This window comes from Salvelinus alpinus, chromosome 10 (genome assembly GCF_045679555.1).
Source record: "Salvelinus alpinus chromosome 10, SLU_Salpinus.1, whole genome shotgun sequence".
NCBI lineage: Eukaryota > Metazoa > Chordata > Actinopteri > Salmoniformes > Salmonidae > Salvelinus > Salvelinus alpinus.
Window position 1 is genome coordinate 27,594,690 of NC_092095.1, and position 22,384 is coordinate 27,617,073.

Below are 22,384 nucleotides of genomic sequence, written 5' to 3' on the forward strand. Positions count from 1 at the left end.
TTCAATCGTAATAACTATTATTTAATGTCTGCACTCTGCAGCTTTAATGCTGAAGTTATACGCACTCAAATGTGACCTATAGGTTGTTTTTACCTAGAACAAGCCCAGAGAGGTAAGAATGTATATACTTGTTTTATGACGATATGTTTCAATTTACCTTCAAAGGAGAATCCAAATTGGATACATAAACTGGACAGGAAAACAAATCCAATAGAGTCATGAGAGGTCCACATCATTCCAAAGGGATAATGTCACACCAGCCGAGGAAAAAACGATCTTCCAAAACTGCTCAGCAAATTAAACTGTTGCCATGCGGATATGCTTGGATACAAAATGCCGAATATGTAACATGCTGGAACTATAGCAAGGCTCCTGAAGTTCTTTATATGCGCTGCCACGGGCTTTGCGGAGAGAGACTGACGACTGCGCGCTCTGCACAAGGTGTTGTGAAGTATGTAAAAGAATAGCCTCTGTTCCCAGCTCTCCGTACGTGGCTGTTGATGCAACGTCAGTGTCCAGCTCCCCTATTGCGTGCTGATTGCGTGCCTGGTGCTCTAGCGACAAGTAGAGCTAGACTCATCGGATATGTTTGTAAGTCTACACACCTCTTTACACCTCTGTAAACCCCGTTGTTCACATTCCTTTCAAATGTAAATAAACGTAAAGATATTAAACATTATAGATTGGAAATTATTATCAAGTACAGCAGCAGGAGTGGCGATTTTGAAACCCAGTGATAGTTTTAGCATTTACGTCCAGATTTGTGTGAGGAGAAGAAAATAGCTCCACACTTTTCTCAGCAACCAAAAAATGCCAAATCATTGAAGAGACTGAGCGAGCTGTCACTCAAAGCAACATCATAACAGTATCTGATTCTGAAGTGGTATGCGGCATGAAGCATTTACGTATGGAGTGTGGGTGTGTCCATCTCACGTTTAATAGCTACTGTATGCAGTCAGAGGAGACTCAAGCAGGCACAGATCAGACCCACTGGTACAGAGGCTTAAAACAATATTGTTGCTATTGAGGGGAGACAGCTCAGACAGGGCTTGGACCAGCAACTCTGCAAGTATCTGTCAAGCACACAAGACCCGGACCTTTTGCCAGAGGCTGTAGTTCTCTTACATCCCAGGAGTTTCTGGCCAGCGCAAAAACCTCAGCGCAGACAAGTGTACACTTGCAATGCAGACTTGAGAGATAATCCCATTGCTGTGACCAGTGTAGTGACAGAGGGGGAAAAGTTGGAGTGGAGCATCCTTGTCACCACCAGGCCACTGGTTGAAGTCCTGCTCAGCCCATTCTGGCTTTATTGCAACAATAAACTGCAGTATTTCATATGAAATCAGACTTAGGGCTCTATTCGAACCATATCGTGGAAGTTCTGCCTGACAGTGTGATTGAACTTAAAAGGCAACGTTCCCGCATTAGCAGACTGCATTCATGTTAAACACTGCACATGTCGGCTCAATTTCAAATGACCTTTACATTTCTATCACACAATCTATTATGCTTCAGCGATACAGATTGAATAGAAACCTAGATCCAGTTATATACTCTATGGTTGCTGTTGTTGATGATCAGCACTCTCTCTAAGCAATAGTCAGTGGGGGGCAGGCAACACTACACAAAGGGGCTCATCCAGCTCTGGCTCCTTGCCAGTATCCATTTTCTCAACCTGAGCATTCTTCACGAGCTCCTTTGAGAGTGCATCCAGAAATAATTAAACACTTTTCTAAGGTGATGATGTTAGCAATAATTAATTACATTCACATCCAGCCACGTTCATTAGTGTGCATTCGACAATAATACCTTCTCTGTCTGTCGCTCTCTCTCTCTATCTATCTCTCTCTCTTCCCAGAAGTCATCATGTTAATGACAGCTGGTCATGCAGAACATGCTGATAGCATGTAGAGGCCTACAAGGCCTTGAGCGCCATACACTGGTAATGCTGGTGGGAGTCAATGACAAAGGGTTGGCTAGGTCACCATGATTATCAAGGGAAACAGACAGTCTGCCCTGAACACTGTGTCTGCACACAAAGGACACCTCTATCCACCATGAAATATTAATAGGCTCCTTAGACATGGTTTGTCATACTGAAATAGCATGTTCCTACCCAGCAAACCGGGAACATTTACAGAACATTAGCTAAGATTCCCATTAAGTTCTAGTTAGGTTTTTATTTAACATTAGGACGATAACAACCCCAAAACATAAAAAAAATATTTAAAAAATCAAAAAGTGTAATGTTATCCTAACACTCACAAAAATTTGGTGCACAGCATCTGTAACAACCACCACAGGACATTCCCCAAAAGTTCACATTAGGTTTATAGCTAATGTAATAACACAATGTACCAGTAATGTTTTCCCAGCAAACCAAAATTGGTTCTGTGAAAGTTCCCAGAACATTCCTTAGGTTGTGGCAAATGTTCTCGTAATACAAAAACTCAAAAGAGAATACCTAGTCAGTTGCACAACTTAATGCATTCTACCAAAATGTGTCTTCCACATTTAACCCATCAACTCTGAATCAGAGTGGTGCAGGGGGCTGCGTTAATCAACAGCACCCGGGGAGCAGTTGTTGGGGGTTACATGCCTCGCTCAAGGTGAGAACAGCAGATTTTTCCACCTTTCTGACTCAGGGATTTGAACCAGCAGCTGTTTGGTTACTGGCACAACACTCTTAACCACTAGGCTACAGTTGAAGTCAGAAGTCTACATACACTTAGGTTGGAGTCATTAAAACTCGTTTAACAGCAACAAATTTCTTGTTAACAAACTATAGTTTTTGGCAAGTTGGTTAGGACATCTACTGTGCATGACACAAGTCATTTTTTCAACAATTGTTTACAGACAGATTCATTCACTTATAATTCACTGCATCACAATTCCAGTGGGTCAGAAGTTTACATACACTAAGTTGACTGTGCCTTTAAACAGCTTGGAAAATTCCAGAAAATTATGTCATGGCTTTAGAAGCTTCTGATAGGCTAATTGACATCATTTGAATCAATTGGAGGTGTACCTGTGGATATATTTCAAGGCCTACCTTCAAACTTAGTGCCTCTTTGCTTGACATCATGGGAAAATCAAAAGAAATCAGCCAAGACCTCAGAAAAAACATTGTAGACCTCCACAAGTCTGGTTCATCCTTGTGAGCAATTTCCAAACGCCTGAAGGTACCATGTTCATCTGTACAAACAATAGTAGGCAAGTATAAACACCATGGGACCACGCAGTCATCATAGCGCTCAGGAAGGAGACACGTTCTGTCTCCTAGAGATGAACATACTTTGGTGCGAAAAGTGAAAATCAATCCCAGAACAACAGCAACAGACCTTGTGAAAATGCTGGAGGAAACAAGTACGAAAGTATTTATATCTACAGTAAAACGAGTCCTATATCGACATAACCTGAAAGCCGCTCAGCAAGGAAGAAGCCACTGCTCCAAAACCGCCATAAAAAAGCCAGACTATGGTTTGCAACTGCACATGGGGACAAAGATCATACTTTTTGGAGAAATGTCCTCTGGTCTGATGAAACAAAAATAGAACTGTTTGGCCATAATGACTATCGTTATGTTTGGAGGAAAAAGGGCGATGCTTGCAAGCCGAAGAACAGCATCCCAACCGTGAAGCACAGGGGTGGCAGCGTCATGTTGAGTGGGTGCTTTGCTGCAGGAGGGACTGGTGCACTTCACAAAATAGATAGCATCATGAGGCAGGACAATTATGTGGATATATTGAAGCAACATCTCAAGACATCAGTCAGGAAGTTAAAGCTTGGTCGCAAATGGGTCTTCCAAATGGACAAAGTTGTGGCAAAATGGCTTAAAGACCACAAAGTCAAGGTATTGGAGTGGCCATCACAAAGCCCTGACCTCAAATCCTATAGAAAATGTGTGGGCAGAACTGAAAAGCGTGTGCGAGCAAGAAGGCCTACAAACCTGACTCAGTTACACCAGCTCTGTCAGGAGGAATGGGCCAAAGTTCCCCCAACTTATTGTGGGAAGCTTGTGGAAGGCTACCCGAAACGTTTGACCCAAGTTAAACTATTTAAAGACAATGCTACCAAATACTAATTTAGTGCATGTAAACTTCTGACCCATTGGGAATGTGATGAAAGAAATAAAAGCTGAAATAAATAATTCTCTCCACTATTAGTCTGTCATTTCACATTCTTAAAATAAAGTGGTGATCCTAACTGATCTAAGACAGTGAATTTTTACGAGGAAAAACTGAGTTTAAATGTATTTGGCTAAGGTGTATGTAAACTTCCGACTTCAACTGTACCTGTCGCCAGTCGTACATGAGATTTCAAGTACGTTCCCAGAATGCATTTTGTCTGTAATGTAAAGGTTCCCATAATGTTTCATTAGGTTGTGGGAACAGTCTGGTTGGAACATTATGGGGACATTACAAAATATACAATATGTACCCAAAACAAAAAAAAATGTCCAGTTGTGTGAAGGATTCTACAATGTCTCTTTTAGGATGCAAAAAACATTCACCTGATGTTAGAGGAATGTTCCCAGGGCCTCCCGAGTGGCTCGGCGGTCTAAGGCACTGCATCGCAGTGCTAGAGGCATCACTACAGATCCAATGAGGAGGCGCACAGCCGGCCAAACCGGCTGGGATGTCCTTGTCCCATTGCGTTCTAGTGACTCCTTGTGGTGGGCCGGGCACATGCATGCTGACTTTGGTTGCCGCTGTACAGTGTTTTCTCCAACACATTGGTGTGGCTGGCTTCTGGGTTAAGCGAGCAGTGTGTCAAGAAGCAGTGTGGCTTGGTGGGGTCGTGTTTTGGCGGACGCATGGCTATCGACCTTCGCCTCTCCTGATTCCGTACAGGAGTTGCAGTGATGGGGCAAGGCTGTAACTACCATTTGGGGAGAGAAAAAAAAAGAAGAATGTTCCCAGAACACTTATCGTCTGTTCTTTAAAGGATCCCAGAATGTTTCATTAGGTTGTGGGAACAGTCTGGTGGGAACATTAGGGTCCATCACAAAAGATACTGTATGTTTCCAAAACACAAAACTGTCCAGTTAATGAATGATGAAAATTAATGAATTACTCTGCCATTTTTAAAGTCATGTCCCCCTCATCCTTGACTTTTCCTACATGAGTCACTGTTGTTGTTAGAATCTTAATATCACAAACAGAACTGGAGTTATAACCAGTTTTAGGAGGTGTCATGACTCTCCTGTGAGGATCCAAAGATCAGGTTACAATGGATCAACGTCCACCAAACCCCTCTCACTCACAGAGGGGAGTAGGGATTGATGTGGGATTTTATGAAACCTCACACTGTCACGCCCTGGCCTTAGTTATCTTTGTTTTCTTTATTATTTTAGTTAGGTCAGGGTGTGACATGGGGGATGTATGTGTTTTGTATTGTCTAGGGGTTTTGTATTTTTATGGGGCAGTGTGTAGTCTAGGGTTATGTATGTCTATGGTTGCCTAGATTGGTTCTCAATTAGAGACAGCTGTCTATCGTTGTCTCTGATTGGGAACCATATTTAGGCAGCCATATTCATTAGGTAGTTCGTGGGTGATTGTCTATGTGTAGTGTTTAGTGTCAGCACTATTTGTTCTATAGCTTCACGTTCGTCGGTTTATTGTTTTGTTTAGTTTGTATAGTGTTCGTTTCGTCTTCAAATAAAGAAGATGTATTGTTATCACGCTGCGCCTTGATCCTCCTCTCTTCCACGTTACGACGATCGTGACACACGCCAGTCGTAAAGTGTATGCAGCAGGGAACTCTTTTTGGTCTTCAGGAGTGGTAATTGGGATATACTTTTGTTAGAGAGACATTTTGCAGCCCAAAAACTCTGACGTCCTAAAGTGAACACTGGGACAACATTTCTAAACATCCGAATGTGGGGAATGATGTGAGATGGTCTATGGAACATGAATGTCTATTTTGTGATGTTATTAAAAATGTTATAAAAAATGTATAATGAAATTATTGTAACTTGAAGAGCTTTCACACTGTGTATGTCAGCTTTACATCCTTTATGTTGTGTAGGAAATATCAAGGATGAAGATAAGTTTTTGTTAAGATAGGATTGTGGTTTTAGTTTTCTAACAAGATCATAGTTTTGATGATACGTTTTCCATTAACTTCTCTAGGGTAGGGGGCAGCATTTTCACGTTTGGATGAAAAGCATACCCAAATTAAACTGCCAGCTACTCATCCGCAGAAAATAAAATATGCATATTATTAGAAGATTTGGATAGAAAACACTCTGAAGTTTATAAAACTGTTTTAATCATGTCTGTGAGTATAACAGAACTTATTTAGCAGGCGAAACCCCGAGGACAAACGATTCAGATTTTTTTTTTTTGAGGTCACTCTCTTTTCAATGAGGTTTCATTGGGAAACCAGATTTCTAAGCAACTTGCTTGCAGTTCGTACGGCTTCCACTGGATGTCAACAGTCTAGAGAAATTGGTTGAGGTTATTCCTTTGTGTAATGAAGAAATACGGCCATCTTGAAGTCGAGTCACTCTAGGTGTCCTGTGAGATAGAAGCGCATGACCAGAAGGCATGCTACGGTTGGTTTTAATCCTGTATTGAACACAGATCATCCCGTCTTCAATTTTATCGATTATTAACGTTAAAAAATACCTAAAGTTGTATTACAAAAGTAGTTTTACATTTTTTGGCAAAGTTTACAGGTAACCTTTGAGATATTTTCTCATCATGTTTGAGCAAGTTGGAACCTGTGTTTTTCTGGATCAAACGCGCCAAATATATTGACATTTTGGATATATATCGACGGAATTAATCGAACAAAAGGACCATTTGTGATGTTTATGGGACATATTGGAGTGCCAACAACAGAAGCTCGTCAAAGGTAAGGCATGAATTATATTTTTATTTCTGTGTTTTGTGTCGTACCTGCAGGGTTGGAATATGCTTATCTCTCTTGGTTTACAATGGTGCTATCCTCAGAAAATAGCATCTTATGCTTTCGCCGAAAAGCATGTTTGAATTCTGACATGTTGGCTGGATTCACAACCAGTGTTGCTTTAATTTGGTATCTTTCATGTGTGATTTAATGAAAGTTTGATTTTATAGTCATTTTCATAGTAATTAATTTGAATATGGCGCTCTGCATTTTCGCCAAGTGAAACAGCAGCGTCCTGCCTAAACTCAGATTTTTTTATATAAATATTAACTTTACCGAACAAAACATACATGTATTGAAGTCCTATGAGTGTCATCTGATGAAGATTATCAAAGGTTAGTGATTAATTGTATCTCTATTTCTGCTTTTTGTTACTGCTCTCTTTGGCTGGAAAAATGGCTGTCTTTTTCTGTGACTTGGCTCATACCTAACATAATCGTTTGGTGTGCTTTCGTCGTAAAACCTTTTTGAAATCGGACAATTTGGCTGGATTTACAACAGGTGTAGCTTTAAAATGGTGTAAAATACTTGTATGTTGGAGGAATTTAAATTATGGGATTTCTGTTGTTTTGAATTTGGCGCCCTGCAGTTTCAACTGGCTGTTGACGAGGTGGGACGCTACTGTCCCACATACCCTAGAGAAGTTAAGTAGCCACGCCCCAAATGAGGTCAGAGAGCTTGTCAGCGTTTTGGAACCGCCCTTTTCGACCAGAGTGCTTAAAAGGATATGGGTAAGAATGAACATATCATACCAGAAGACGTGAGACCGTGGTCCACACATTAAAATGGTTAGAAACTCAGAAACTCTCAACCTCAACACTAGATGAGAAGATAACCTCACCTACCAGACCAGGAAATGTGGAGCATTAGCTACATGTGGGAAATGGTTTAAACAACACAGGGTGAAGAAGATAAACTCACCAGACTATAACCAAACATGAACATGCTGTAGTTGTCTGTGTAAAAGGGCTTCAAACATATATATTCTATAGTTTAATTCGGGAGATGGTAACTCGTTAAACAACTTCTACCGTGGTGCCCCAAATTCCTAATTAGTTCATTGTTACATGGTTAATTTAATCAGGTAACAATTAAACATAGTTAGTGGATTAAATAAATAAAAGTCATCAGATTAATGTAAGTCACGACAGAGGGCATGTAATTTCTTGAATGGTTTCCCCCGGCCTACTCCACTCCTTCTCCCGAGCTCCTACTCCCGATAGCTAAATGTGCCGTGCCCAGTTGATAATCACCCCGATAATTGCCTCGAAACTAAACCTAAACTATACTGAAACTAATTTCACATATATAACAACAGATGAAATAAATGAAGTATAGTATGATAGGGAGGAAAGGGGAAGAATGGGTGAGTTGATGAGCGAGGGGAAACGAAAGATGCATAATTATGTGATCACCAATTGTGAATGAAGAACAGGGCGGGCCATTCTATTCTATTTATCTATTCTAATTATGATCTCAAAACGGTGTACCCTATATCAGTACAGCGAATCCAAGCAGTTTTATTAGTCTACTCTAGCACTCCTTGGAGTAGGCTACACAGGGAGAGTGTGCGTAATTTACAATGGCAAGACTAGAGTAGACAATAGCAAGACGAATGGATCATGCTACAAGATCTGAATAAAAATGACTCAGATGGCGGGGAAGAAATGGATCATGACAGCTCTGATGATTATTATTCTGATTCATGCTGAACAGCTTTCCATATCTGGGAAAGGATCCATATCGGGCAGCAATTGAATGAGTGTCTGATAATGTTTTCGGATCAGATGGAATGGCTGTATTAGGTGGAACGAAGAACTCGCAGATGGCCTGTTGCTGTGTTCTACAACATGCTTGACTTGGCTTCTATCAACGCACACGTGTTGTTGCACGAACAACATCATAAGCAGGAGAGACTTCATCATGAGTCTGGCACAGGCTACGTGAGAGACATACTGTATGAGGGCCAAGGCTGCTGCAAGGATTCCACACGAGCGATTGTGCGAGCCAAATTGCGCATAGATCCCAGGGAGGAGAAACTGCAAGGTGAGCAGATGCATTCGGAACAGAATCCATGCCACCTGTTTCAGGTGCAAGCGACTTGTTTGTATGAAGTGTTGTAAACAAGTGAACGGGACAGTGGTGACTGTTAGGACAAGGGATAACAGCTAAATGACATCCAACTGTTGGGTATAGATGCACAACTTACTGTAAGCACAAGCGAGGTCACAAATAATGTGTCCAATAACTGACAGTAATATACTATTTTTGACTACTGTCAAATCGACACTTATGTTCATTATAATGCCATTATTGCTTTTGTGCTGATTTTCACCATTCACAAGCACATGTGGTGCTTATGCTGATATTTAGGCTTCTGATATTTTTTTTTATTTTTATTTTTTTTTCCCGCTCAGCCCAGTCAAAACTGTTCGCTGCTCTGGCACCCCAATGGTGGAACAAACTCCCTCACGACGCCAGGTCAGCGGAGTCAATCACCACCTTCCGGAGACACCTGAAACCCCACCTCTTTAAGGAATACCTAGGATAGGATAAAGTAATCCTTCTAACCCCCCCCCCCCCTTAAAAGAGTTAGATGCACTATTGTAAAGTGGTTGTTCCACTGGATATCATAAGGTGAATGCACCAATTTGTAAGTCGCTCTGGATAAGAGCGTCTGCTAAATGACTTAAATGTTGTAATGTAAATGATATTTTCTGATATTTACATCATTACCCAAACCGTGTCTTGCGGTTTGACTGTCTTGGCGGTTCTAGTGTTAAAGCTTCCCAGAGTATTTCATTAAGTTATGGGAGTTATCTGGGGTGTTGCAAGAATATTATTGTGATATTCACATAGGTTGCACAGAACATTCCTACAATATTGCAAAATGTTCCACAGTTTCCAAATAAGTCAGTTTTAATGACGTTCATAGCACATTTGTTTTAGTTTTAACATAATTTTCCATTGATGTTCATGCAATATAAAGTATACCTTGTCTTGGAGGTCCTCAGAACATTTCAAGAACATTGAACTTTTACCTAATATTACCACAACATTTGTAGCTCCTTAAATCATAAGAAAGCCTATTGAGATACATCCCTGTTATATAATGGCAAGTTGCATTTAAGGTGCTCCTTAAATCGTAAGAAAGATTTTTGGAATACATCCCCATTATGTAATGGCAATTCGCATTTAAGGACGGTATTGTAGGTCCACTACAAGGTGATATAGACTGCTGCGCCACTGCGTCTCAGTGCTAGAGGCGTCACTACAGACATCTTAGTTCGAATCCAGGCTGTATCACAACCGGCTGTGATTGGGAGTCCCATAGGGCGGCGCACAATTGGCCCAGCATTGTCCGGGTTTGGCTGGTGTAGGCCATCATTGTAAATAAGAGTTTGATCTTAACTGACTTGCCTAGTTAAAAAAAAAAAAAAAATGATACACATGGCATTTCAATTTTTTTAATAGGACGTTTGAACATGCAGCATTTAATCATAAAAAAACGAATCATATTTTTTACACTTCATATGTTGACAACCTGCATATGTGGGGTTTGAACCAGCAATGTTTGGTTCCCAAGCCAGGTATTTTAACCTAAAATTTAAAAAAAACTCACCCAATATAATTCCCTCTTTGAGATGCTTCATATGGTCCCGCCTGTCTTATTTTTCATGATCTGAAAAGTAAAAGTGATCCTAAATCAGCGCTCACAGTCTTGGATACTTTGTAAATATGGACCCAGAAGTATGCAGCATATAAAGAGGATGGGTGAAGTGACGGTGAATAACTCAGTTACCAGTATTTCCCTGGGTTGGTTATGTCTAAGAAGGCTAAAAAGGAAGCATGGAATTCCTGATTGACCATACTGGCATGGCTATATACTGAAAAAATAAGACTTAAGAGAGCTTCCATAGTGGCGCAGAGGATTAAAGACCTGGCTTAAAAAACCTAATGAAGGATTCTGTAAACCTTTAAAGAACAGATGAAATGTGTTCTAGGAACGTTCATGCAACATCAGATGAATGTTCTCTGCACCCTAAAAGAAACGTAGAATCATCCACACAACTGTTTGTCTTTTGGGAACATATCTTTTGTGATTGTCCCCACAATGTTCTCACCAGACTGTTCCCACAACCTAATGAAACATTCTGGTAACCTTTAAAGAATCGATTACATGTGTTCTAGGAATGTCCTTGCAACATCGGGCAAATGTTTTATACAAACATTCTATAATCATCCCCACGACTGGACAGTTTTTGATGATGGGAACATGCACTGCGACCTAACAAATGTTCTGGGAACATACGAAGAACCAATTTGGGTTGCTGGGTAGTCTCAATTGAATATTTTTGTAATTTTTCCGAAGAGACGACTTAAAGGAAAGATATAATCTGTGTTTCCCTATATATCGTTACCTAGGAGGTTGCGTCAAGAGCAACGCCAAGAAGAAATCATTTTATTTGGATAGAAATCCTCATTAGTGGGCCCTGTAAAATGAGTATGAGTAAATAAAGGAAGAGTTGACTGGCATCCTGTATACGGCATGGCTCCATCACCTGGGTAGAGGGGGGACATTTCCAAATACTAAGAGAGAACTGAAAGGCTAATGCTACCTCTGGCAAATACATTAGGGTATGTCAATAGAATACAACTTAAGATGGTGTTCCCCTCTGTAGTTCAACATTTCAGACATGATTAGAGAGACCCTGATGATCTTTCTTTCTCTGCATTGTTCAATGTGCTTTTTTCTATGCTAACAGTTAGTTAGTGTTCGTACAGGAGAGTAGGCCTAACTACACTACCATCATCCCAATGGTAACAGAATCTGTAAAACACAATGCATGCACATCATTCACAACACAAGAGAGTGCAAGAGGATCATTGGTTGTTTTGTATTATCCCTGAAGAGGTCCAGTTGTAAATTATATGAAAGAGCAGCCCCTGGTATCATTAAAACATGATGTGATGAGTAAATGGGCGCCATAAAGTAAAGGGATGCCTTTATGCGTTGTTTTACTCACTTGTGGCTTGAGTGATGCAGTAATTAATGTCAAAATGGAAATGATTGCATAAATGGCTAATTAATGGTAATTACCTGATTTACAATAGGGATTAGCCCACCATGTTGTGGCTAGAGGAGAAAAATAGATTTGCACGCAGATAAATGCAGTGATGAAAACCCTAGGCGCTGGCCGTGTGATTAAAACTGAATTAAATAGACTTTTTGGAAGATAGAATGCCTGATAAGACATAATTAAATCAAATGTCTCCTCTTAAATCAACACAATTAGCTTAAATTAAGCTAACTTAGTATTGCTTGCTTTGTGACTGAGGGGGCGGCTATGTAGAGGCCATGACATTGTGACTCTTTATGTGAACAAGAATGGCCATTTCATCTGCGTCATTAACCCAGCTTACTGTAAGGACAGAGCTGCTATTTTGAGGCCGAGTGACTTGTATTTTGAGGTCCAGTGTTTTGCAAACAGTGTTATCTCTGTAGTGATGGGGAAACTGATTAGAGGGACCACAATGGGTAATATTGTCACACTATCAACTAGCTTACAAAACTGAATAGACCTCCATGATGCTGTATCGCCATACATACAGTGTCACGTTGTATAAGGATAGGAGAAAGGCGCACGAATACGAAATAGTTTTAAAAAAAATTGCCTACCCAAAATAGAGTACGTCATTGATCATGACAGGGACAAAGCCCAAAACAAACACATAATATATAACAACGGGATGCAACCCAAACAAAGAGCGAGGCATAAACCTCTAATATTTACACGGGACGAGACCTGTACTACATACACAGTAACATGAAAGCCGATACAATAGAGCACAGGTACTCACAAGACCACCTGACATGGAACAATAACCGACAAGGACAAAGGGGAACAGAGGGCACATATATAGTAATCAGGGGGAATAGGAACCAGGTGTGCTTAATGAGACAAGACAGTCCGGGGTTGGTGGTAATGAATCCAGGTCAGTGACTCCTAGAAGGCCGGTGACATAGACCTCCGGAGCTGGTGAACGGAATGAGCAGCAGTACCGGGGGGATCCGTGTCATACAGACCATAATGATGCTGTTGTACAGTAAGATCTTCTCTTTCAAAGTGACATGCATAGTAACTGAAGTGACTGTGCTAATATGGACACTGAATACATTTTTTATTTGCACCTTAAGAGTCAGCGATCAGGTAGTCAGCAATCAGCGAGTATAACTGTTTATGACTTTGGTGATGTCATCATTATGACACCGTGAAGGCTGTGATTGATAGTATGAATTACAGGTTATTACAGATAATGTCTGTGAAAGCTCTACTTATATTCCTCATATGTTTACAGATATCTAATTCCATGCTCCAGATTCGCTCCCCGGCTACTATCTGATTGTTATGCTATGGCTGATAATTACCCCTGGTGAGACACTCGTAAAGCCCAACCATTTGTCACAGCTTCGAACATTGCAGATTGAGGCTTTGCTTTACGTATGAATTCCGGCACGTCTAAAAGCAAAATGCCTGGCAAGGTAACACAATAATATGCAGAAGCGGGACTAAAGTGTGGATTTCAAAAACTTGGATCTGGTCTGAAAGGAAATGTGTAGATAAGCATAGGAAACAGGAAACCATCTCCTGGTCAAAGAGGAGGATTACCGTCTGGGGACCAGGCCATAAGCAAACAGGAAAACGCTCATCCAGAGGCGGCGCTTCTAGTGGCCGGGGACTTTAATGCAGGGAAACTCAAATCAGTTTTACCTCATTTCTATCAGCATGTTAAATGAGCAACCAGAGGGAAAAAAACTAGACCACCTTTACTCCACACACAGAGACGCGTACAAAGCTCTCCCTCGCCCTCCATTTGGCAAATCTGACCATAATTCTATCTCGCTGATTCCTGCTTACAAGCAAAAACTAAATCAGGTAACACCAGTGACTCAGTCAATAAGAAAGTGGTCAGATGAAGCAAATGCTAAGCTACAGGACTGCTTTGCTAGCACAGACTGGAATATGTTCCGGGATTCTTCCGATGGCATTGAGGAGTACACCACATCAGTCACTGGCTTCATCATTAAGCGGGGTGCCAGGGTAGCCTAGTGGTTAGAGCGTTGGACTAGTAACAGAAAAGTTGCAATTTCAAATCGCCAAGCTGACATTGTACAAATCTGTCATTCTGCCACTGAACAGGCAGTTAACCCACTGTTCCTAGGCCATCATTGAAAATAAGAATTTATTCTTAACTAACTTGTAAAGGTAAAATATATATATTTTTTAAGTGCATCGATGACGTCGTCCCCGCAGTGACCTTACGTACAGTACATACCCCAACCAGAAGCCATGGATTACAGGCAACATCCTCACTGAACTAAAGGGTAGAGTAGCCGCTTTCAAGGAGCGGGACTCTAACCCGGAAGCTTATAAGAAATCACGAACCATCAAACAGACAAAGCGTCAATACAGGACTAAGATTGAATCGTACTCTGACGCTCGTCGGATGTGGCAGGGCTCGCAAACTATTACAGACTACAAAGGGAAGCACCACCACCCAGTGACACGAACCTACCAGATGAGCTAAATTACTCCTTTCGAGGCAAGTAACACTGAAACATGCATGAGAGCACCAGCTGTTCCGGACGACTGTGTGATCACTCTCTCCGTAGCCGATGTGAGTAAGACCTTTAAACAGGTCAACATTCACAAGGCCGAAGGGCCAGACGGATTACCAGGACGTGTACACCGAGCATGCGCTGACCAAGTGTCTTCACTGACATTTTCAACCTGTCCCTGACTGAGTCTGTAATACCAAAATTTTTCAAGCAGATCATCATAGTCCCTGTGCCCAAGAACACTAAGGTAACCTGCCTAAATGACTATCAACCCATAGCACTCACGTCTATAGCCATGAAGTGCTTTGAAAAGCTGGTCATGGCTCACATCAGCACCAAACCCTAGCCCCACTCCAATTTGCATACTGCCCCAACAGATCCACAGATGATGCAATCTCTATTGCTCTCAACACTGCCCTTTCCCGCCTGGAAAAAAGGAACACCTATGTGAGAATGCTATTCATTGACTTCAGCTCAGCGTTCAACACCATAGTGCCCTCAAAGCTCATCAATAGGCTAAGGACCCTAGAACTAAACACCTCCCTCTGCAACTGCATCCTGGACTTCCTGACGGGCCGCCCCCAGGTGGTAAGGGTAGGGAACAGCACATCCGCAACGCTGATCCTCAACATGGGGGCCCCTCAGGGGTTGCGTGCGCAGTCCCCTCCTGTACTCCCTGTTCACTCATGACTGCATGGCCAGGCATGACTACAACACCATCATCAAGTTTGCCGATGACACAACAGTGGTAGGCCGAGCTTCATGTTCCTTGGTGTCGACCAAGGTCATCAGATCCTCAAAAGGTTCTTCAGCTGCACAATCGAGAGCATCCTGACTGGTTGCATCACTGCCTGGTATGGCAACTGCTCGGCCTCTGAACACAAGGCACTACAGAGGGTCGTGCGTACGGCCCAGTACATCACTGGGGCCAAGCTTCCTGCCATCCAGGACCTTTATCAGGTGGTGTCAGAGGAAGGCCATAAAATTAGTCAAAGACCCCAGCCACCCTAGTCATACACTGGTCTCTCTGCTACCGCACGGCAAGCTGTACCAGAGCACCAAGTCGAGGTCCAAAAGGCTTCTTAACAGTTTCTACCCCCGAGCCATAAAACTCCTGAACAGCTAATTAAAGGGCTACCTAGACCCCTCCTTTACTCTGCTGCTACGCTCTGTTTAAAATCTATGCATAGTCACTTTAACTCTAACTCCATGTCCATATTACCTCAATTACCTCGACTAACCAGTGCCCCTGCACATTGACTCTGTACCGGTACCCCCTGTATATAGCCTTACTTGGTATTTTACTGCTGCCGTTTAATTATTTGTTACTTTTATTTTCAATTGTTTTATTTAACACTGATTTTTATTTTTTTCTTAACTTCTTTTAAAGCATTATTGGTTAAGGGCATGTAAGTAAGCATTTTACTGTAAGGTCTATTATACCTTTTGTATTCTGCGCATGTGACAAATATAATTTGATTTGATGTCGGAGGACCTGCTTTCCTGCACCCTGTGGTTCCACGTTGGTGGAGGGTCTTGTGAGTGTCCGCAAGCCCATCAATCGGGCCTCCCGTATCGTTTGTCCCGTGATTTGGGACGTAGATGTGGACATCCGCCAGGCTATGACGATAGGACCGCTCCTGCCATCTGCCCTCCGGAGCGCATCTACATCCCCACGGTGATCAGAGATCAATTGCTGACCTGGGGGCACTCATCCCTCGTGGCTGGACACCCAGGTATCACCCGCACCACTCAATCCCTTTCTGAGAAATACTGGTGGTCCACTTTGGCGCAGGATGTAGCACACTATGTCAACTCATGTTCAGTATGTACTCAATTTAAATCTCCCTGGCATGCTGCAGCAGTTAAAATCTTTCCCCTTTCCATGCCTCAGCGTCCCTGTTCTCATCTGTCCTTTGATTTCGTCACTTATCTCCCCTCCTTTGATGGTTTCACCGCCATTTTAGTGGTTGTGGACGGATTCTAAAAATCATGCCGTTTCGTCCCTTTCTCTGGTCTTCCTACTGCTCTCCAGGTCGCTGAGGCACTGTTCCAGCAGGTCTTCCAGCACTATGGTCTTCTGGAGGATATCGTCTCTCCGATCGTGGCCCCCAATTCACATCACATGTATGGAAGGCTATCATGGAGAAGCTGGGGGTCACGGTCAGCCTCACTTCCGGGTACCAACCTCGATCTAACGGGCAGGTGGAGGGGATGAAACAGGAGCTGGGGAGGTTTCTGAGGAGTCACTGCCAGGACTGGCAGGCAAAGTGAGCCTGACTCCTTCCTTGGGCTGAATACGCCCAGAATTCATTGCGACACTCCTCCACCGGGCTGACTCCCTTCCAGTGTGTTTTGGGTTATCACCTGGCCCTTGCGCCGTGGACTCCGAGCCAGACCGCAGCTCCTGCAGTGGACAAGTGGTTCAGGCATGCAGAAGAGGTATGGAACGATGCCCACATGAGACTCCAGCGCGCCGTACGCCGTCAAAGATTCGGCGGATCTCCACCACAGTGAGGCTCCCGTTTTCCATTCTGGTGACCGCGTCTGGCTATCTACCAGAAACCTCCCGCTCTGCCTGCCCTGTAAGAAGCTGAGTCCCCGGTTTGTGGAGCCATTCAAGGTCCTTCGGAAGGTCAACGAGGTAATTTACAGACTACAACTCCCCATCTCACCATCTTTTTATCTTTCCCTCAGGCCGGTGATTCCTGGTACCCTGGCTGATGCCGTACCCCACGACACGGGGGGTCAGCACCAGTACCAGGCGGACTGGGAGGGGCACGGTTCAGAGGAGCGGTGCTGGGTTCTGGTGGACGACATTCTAGATCCCAACATCATCTGAGAATTCCACCTTCGCCATCCGGACCAACCCGTTCCTCACCCCCGGGGCCATCCTCCTGGCCCGACGTCGTCCTGCGGCTGGAGCTACGCGGCGGCGAGGGGTGGATTTGGGATGTACTGTCTCCTCCCGCTCCCCCTCTCCTGCACTCGACGTCGCCGGTCTACTAACCACCGGTCTACTAACCACCGGTCCTGGCAACCCTCATTACGCACACATTACCCATCATGAGGCACACCTAGACTCCATCTCTACCCTGATTACTCCCCCTTTATCTAGCATCACTCTTCAGGCAGTATTGGTTCAGTTTTCATGTCCAAACGCTTCTCTTGTTTTTGTAACTCTCCATGTTCATTATTATTAAACTCACCATCTGCACCTGCTTTCTGACTCCCTGCGTCTACGTTACAATGTTGGTTAATAAGTAAACATCCTGCCTTCCGATTGGCTTTGTGGTCTAAGGCAGTGCTAGCTGTGCCACTACAGATCCTGGTTCGAGACCGCGACCGGGAGACCTATGGGGCGGTGAACAATTGGCCCAGCATCGTCCGGGTTAGGGGAGGGTTTGGCCGGCAGGGATGTTCTTGTCCCATCACGCACTAGCGACTTCTGTGGCGGGCCGTGCGCAATGCACACTGACACGGTCGCCAGGTGTACGGTGTTTCCTCCGACACATTGGTGCGGCTGGCTTCTGGGTTAAGCAGGCATTGTGTCAGGAATCAGTGCTGCTTGGCTGGGTTATGTTTCGGAGGACGCACTGCTCTCAACCTTCGCCTCTCCCGAGTCCGTACAGGAAACGCAGCGATGGAACAAGACTGTAAATACCAACTGGATACACGGAATTGGGAAGCAAAAGTGATACAAAAACAAACAAACCAAAAAATGTACATCCTTCGCTGTCAATTAACTATAATCGGTATATTCTACAATATAGCTATAGAGTACCTGGATTCTACCTCACACTAGCCTGCTCACACAATCTTCACTCACCAAATCAATCTACCATTCAAATGATCAAGCAGTATTGCTTCTGTCTGGGATTTGGCAGACATCAATGAACAAGTCCAGTAACACAGGTCTGACTAGAATTGATCATTGCTACCATGTGGCTACGCTCGTGAAGCTATTAACACACAAATAAATCAAACTTCTTCTCCTCCGGGGTTCAATATTTCAATCTAATTTACAGACAGGAATAATTCAGTTATTTTAATTGGCCCAAATAATTTCCCAATTTTACTGCTGTGACATTTGCAGTTCTATTAAGTGACCACATTGCTCTATTACCACAAGGTGAACCTTGAACAATTAATGGCTTTAGCCTCTGCAATGGTACAGCCATCAAGCATTTTTCCACTTAATAGAATCATAAATGTCAAAATATGAGTCTTACATATCTTTTTTGTAGACCCAAATACATTTGGACGGATCCTGAAATGTCATTTGGAGCACAAAAACCACTTTAAATGCTCTCTTGACCAAGTACCTCTGAATGTAACTCACGGCTGAATGACATGTTGATATCAGCATGATGCAATTCATTAACACAATTCAATGTGCTTTTGCTGAGATAAAGGGCTAAACTTGGAAGTGTCAAGGTAGACATTAAAACCAGTATTTTCCATATTCCTCTGGAAAACTCCCGATGGGGCATGAAGCCGGAATTATTTGAATTGGAAGCACACCATTTTGCTGGATGGGGCTGAATGGCACCAATTTTTTTTGAATGGCACCACTGAATGGCACCAAAAAGGATCATGGTGAAAGTGGCCCTGACTAGTCTTTTTTCATCTTGCCTGAGAAAGTCAACCTTAATGTCTATGGCATTAGGGCGCGAGCCTACTCGTAGCCTGTCGGCCTGTGATTGGTCTGTGCCAGCATGTGTGACGACAAATGTAGTAGTCAGAATGGATCCCTATTTAACTAAATATCTCGATTTGTAGCGAACTTGAAAATAATTCACCTTCGGGATCAAACTAATTAACACGTTAGAGCCCAAAACAGCAGTCACATTTTTTTTTCTTCGGCCGTTGTGGCGATCATAATTTACATAGGCTTTCTAGGGCAGACCAGGGCTTATCAGCTGATGTAAGAAGAGCTATATAAATAAATTGGATTTGATTTGATTTGGCACCGTTAGGTTGCCGACCAGCAGAGCTTGTGACTTCATGCTCCCGACCGGACACTGGGGGCCTGGTAAAGTCAGACATGTATAGAAAGCGAAACATCTCATAGGCTTGTTTATTCTGGTTGGGGGCGGGTGGGCAAGGCGGGCATTTCGGGTCAGGGCGAGAGGGAGGAGGGAATTAAGGTGACCAGATCCAGCTGTTATTGCATTGTTGCGTATGGGAGAGCCATAGGATTTGATCGACTATTACAGATTTTCCCCCCACACAGTAACTGGAGTACTTTTTGGGAGATTTCATGACAAACCCAAAGTGTTCTGAGCATTTTGAGCCCAAATTGACATTTGAGGAGATTAGGAGAAAAATTATTTCGTGTGAGGTCTGTGCTAGCGTAACACGCTACGCGTAGCACGCTATGCCTGGTCGCTAGTCAGGAGGGATGGGGGAGGGGGGCTTAGTAACTACCCTTTATACAGACCGGAACTTTAACCATTTTATTTTATGGAAGACGGCTTCCATGCGAAATCTTCATTTGAAACCATCTTTGGTGAAGTATCACCATAAACGTCACAATCTCTGCACTTTTTTGTATACCTGAAATTGACTAGTATTGACACACACATACTCACGTAGGCACAGGCACACACACACACACACACACGCGCGCACGCACACGCACACACACGACACAAACACAAATTCAAACGGCTGACACCACCTGACAGAATGGAGTTACAGTTATGTAATTGAAAATCAGGGTTTCACTCTCAAGTATAGCAATTGATATGTCACTGGTAGTACATATCAATACAAGTGCAAGCCAAATCTTTCATCCTTGACCACAAAGCAGACTTGTTTAATAATCAATTTTGTAATATCCATTGGCCAGAACCTGATCTTTATATCAAAAGACTAGACCAGTACAAGCATTGCAGCATTAAAGACACTGTGTGAATCCCACTAGGCCATGGAGCCTTAGCAGCCTTAGCTGAGATATAGTATTTTTATTACACTTCAGTTGCAACTGCCTGAGCCCCTCCACCATCTCTGATCTGCTCTTGTTGTCATGCATTATGCACCGTTCCGGAACATATATTTATTTATTATTTGTCTTTCAAGATCAAAATGAATGCCAAACAAAGTCCCGTTATAAATATTGCATCAGGACCACTCCGGATTTCAATGTGAAGTGTTTCACAAGAGGTGTGTCTTAATAGAGAATATCATGTAAATGCTGCTTTTTTTTTATCAAGTGAAGCTCAAATGGAAGCAAAGTGTTGTTTTTAAATTCATAATGCAATAAGAGTCTCAATCTGTCTACATAGGCTACATATTCTGTATGATGATAGCTATTTCAGTTTTTTGACATACAGTATAGCATTAATTAGTGAAAGGAAATGTGTCATTATTATTCTCCCTAGGGTTTTTACTGTGTGGTCTCAAATGCATGCTCATAGAGAGTGAATTAAGTACAGAATCTATAGATACACCATGAAACATACAGTAATAAGCCATCTTCCTAACAACATAAATGACCCAGGTTTGATGCAAATAAAAATACAATTACATCTTTGTAAAAGTAAAGTATATTTTCATTAGAAAATAAAATATCCTTCTATCTTTTGTTGAAGTTCAAGTAAGTTATTAACATGGCTTAATACAATCGAACTCTGAATACCATGTACATGTTAAGTGAAATTAACTCGAGTAAACGTATCAACAAGTCAACTTCCATGTCCAAGTTAAATCAATTTATCGCTGAATCTGTAGGGAATGGATGATCTTTAGTATCTTTCAGTTACTGCTCTGAAAGGCCTGAGGTCCATCTTGTCCTTGGCAGAAAATGAAATGTTTGTTTCCTAAAGTGATCCAAGTGTGGCGTAGCAGTCGGACGTGTCTTTGTTTTGTCCTGTCCTGTGTAAATAGTCTTCGTATTTTTCGTATACATTTCGTATATATTTTAATTTCACTTTCCATCTAGGAACTGAATATACATTCCTACACTCCGCCTCACCCAATGTGGTACGGACCTGCTATTTTTTTTATACTTTAGAACCGTAACCCCAATCAGAAGCTAGCCAGATAACTAGCTACTAGCTAGTAGTCAGTTAGCCACTGCTGCGGTCTTCACCCTCAACTCGGACACAGCCAGCTTCAATACCGGGCCAATACCTGCCAGTCTGCAAGCGCGATATCAACCCAGAGCATACAGGACTGCTTTTTCTCTACCACATCACCGGATTCCTGACGCAAGCTCTGGACAATTACACCGTATCATCACAGCTAGCTAGCTGCAACCGAGTGGCTACTACTGGCTAACACCTCTGTCCCGAAGCAAGCACCAGTTAGCCTTGAGCTAGCCTCGAGCTAGGCCCATCTGCCGGCTAGCTGAAGAGGTCTACCAGCGAATTCTTGGGATACAATACCAGCTACAAGCTAATTTAGCCATTTTTTTTTGCCGCTGCTAGTAGCTTCTACCTTCTGCACAGACACCAGCCCTGTTATTAGCCTGGATATTACTCACCAATTTACCAGCATCGGACTGTCTCTCGACAACAACGCCGGATTCCTGCCGTAATCCCTGAGCCACTGCTTCTGATCCTCACAGCTAGCTTGCGGCTAGCGCAGCTAGCGCCACTGCCACGAAGCTAGCACCAGTTAGCAAACACAATTCTACAATTCACAACCTCTCTTTCGCCATCGCCATCTGGCTTGGATTCTCTGTCGACACGACCACGTCTGAGCAGACCCCCTCCGTCTGAGCAGACCACCCCCCGGGCTACTAACTTTAAACGCCGCGTGCTAGCTTAGTGGAGGCCTCCCTGCTCCATCTACGGCTGCCCCCTGGACACTATGATCACTTGGCTACATAGCTGATGCATG

The 22,384-nt window shown here is 43.0% G+C and overlaps 1 protein-coding gene and 1 long non-coding RNA gene across 2 annotated transcripts in view; one reads left to right on the plus strand and one right to left on the minus strand.

Annotated features, from left to right (window-relative positions):
- Positions 1 to 871, minus strand: part of LOC139531828 (V-set and transmembrane domain-containing protein 2A-like) — a 30,619-nt gene extending 29,748 nt beyond the window's left edge. The window contains exon 1 of the mRNA XM_071328702.1: positions 158 to 871. Coding sequence (XP_071184803.1) covers positions 158 to 236 — 79 coding nt within the window. The 5' untranslated portion in view covers positions 237 to 871. The remainder of the gene's footprint in view (positions 1 to 157) is intronic.
- Positions 872 to 8,579: 7,708 nt separating this feature from the next.
- On the plus strand, positions 8,580 to 17,755 carry LOC139531345 (uncharacterized). The gene is made up of 2 exons (XR_011666337.1): positions 8,580 to 8,961; positions 17,234 to 17,755. It is a non-coding gene; the product is annotated as an uncharacterized lncRNA (long non-coding RNA).
- Positions 17,756 to 22,384: the final 4,629 nt, after the last annotated feature.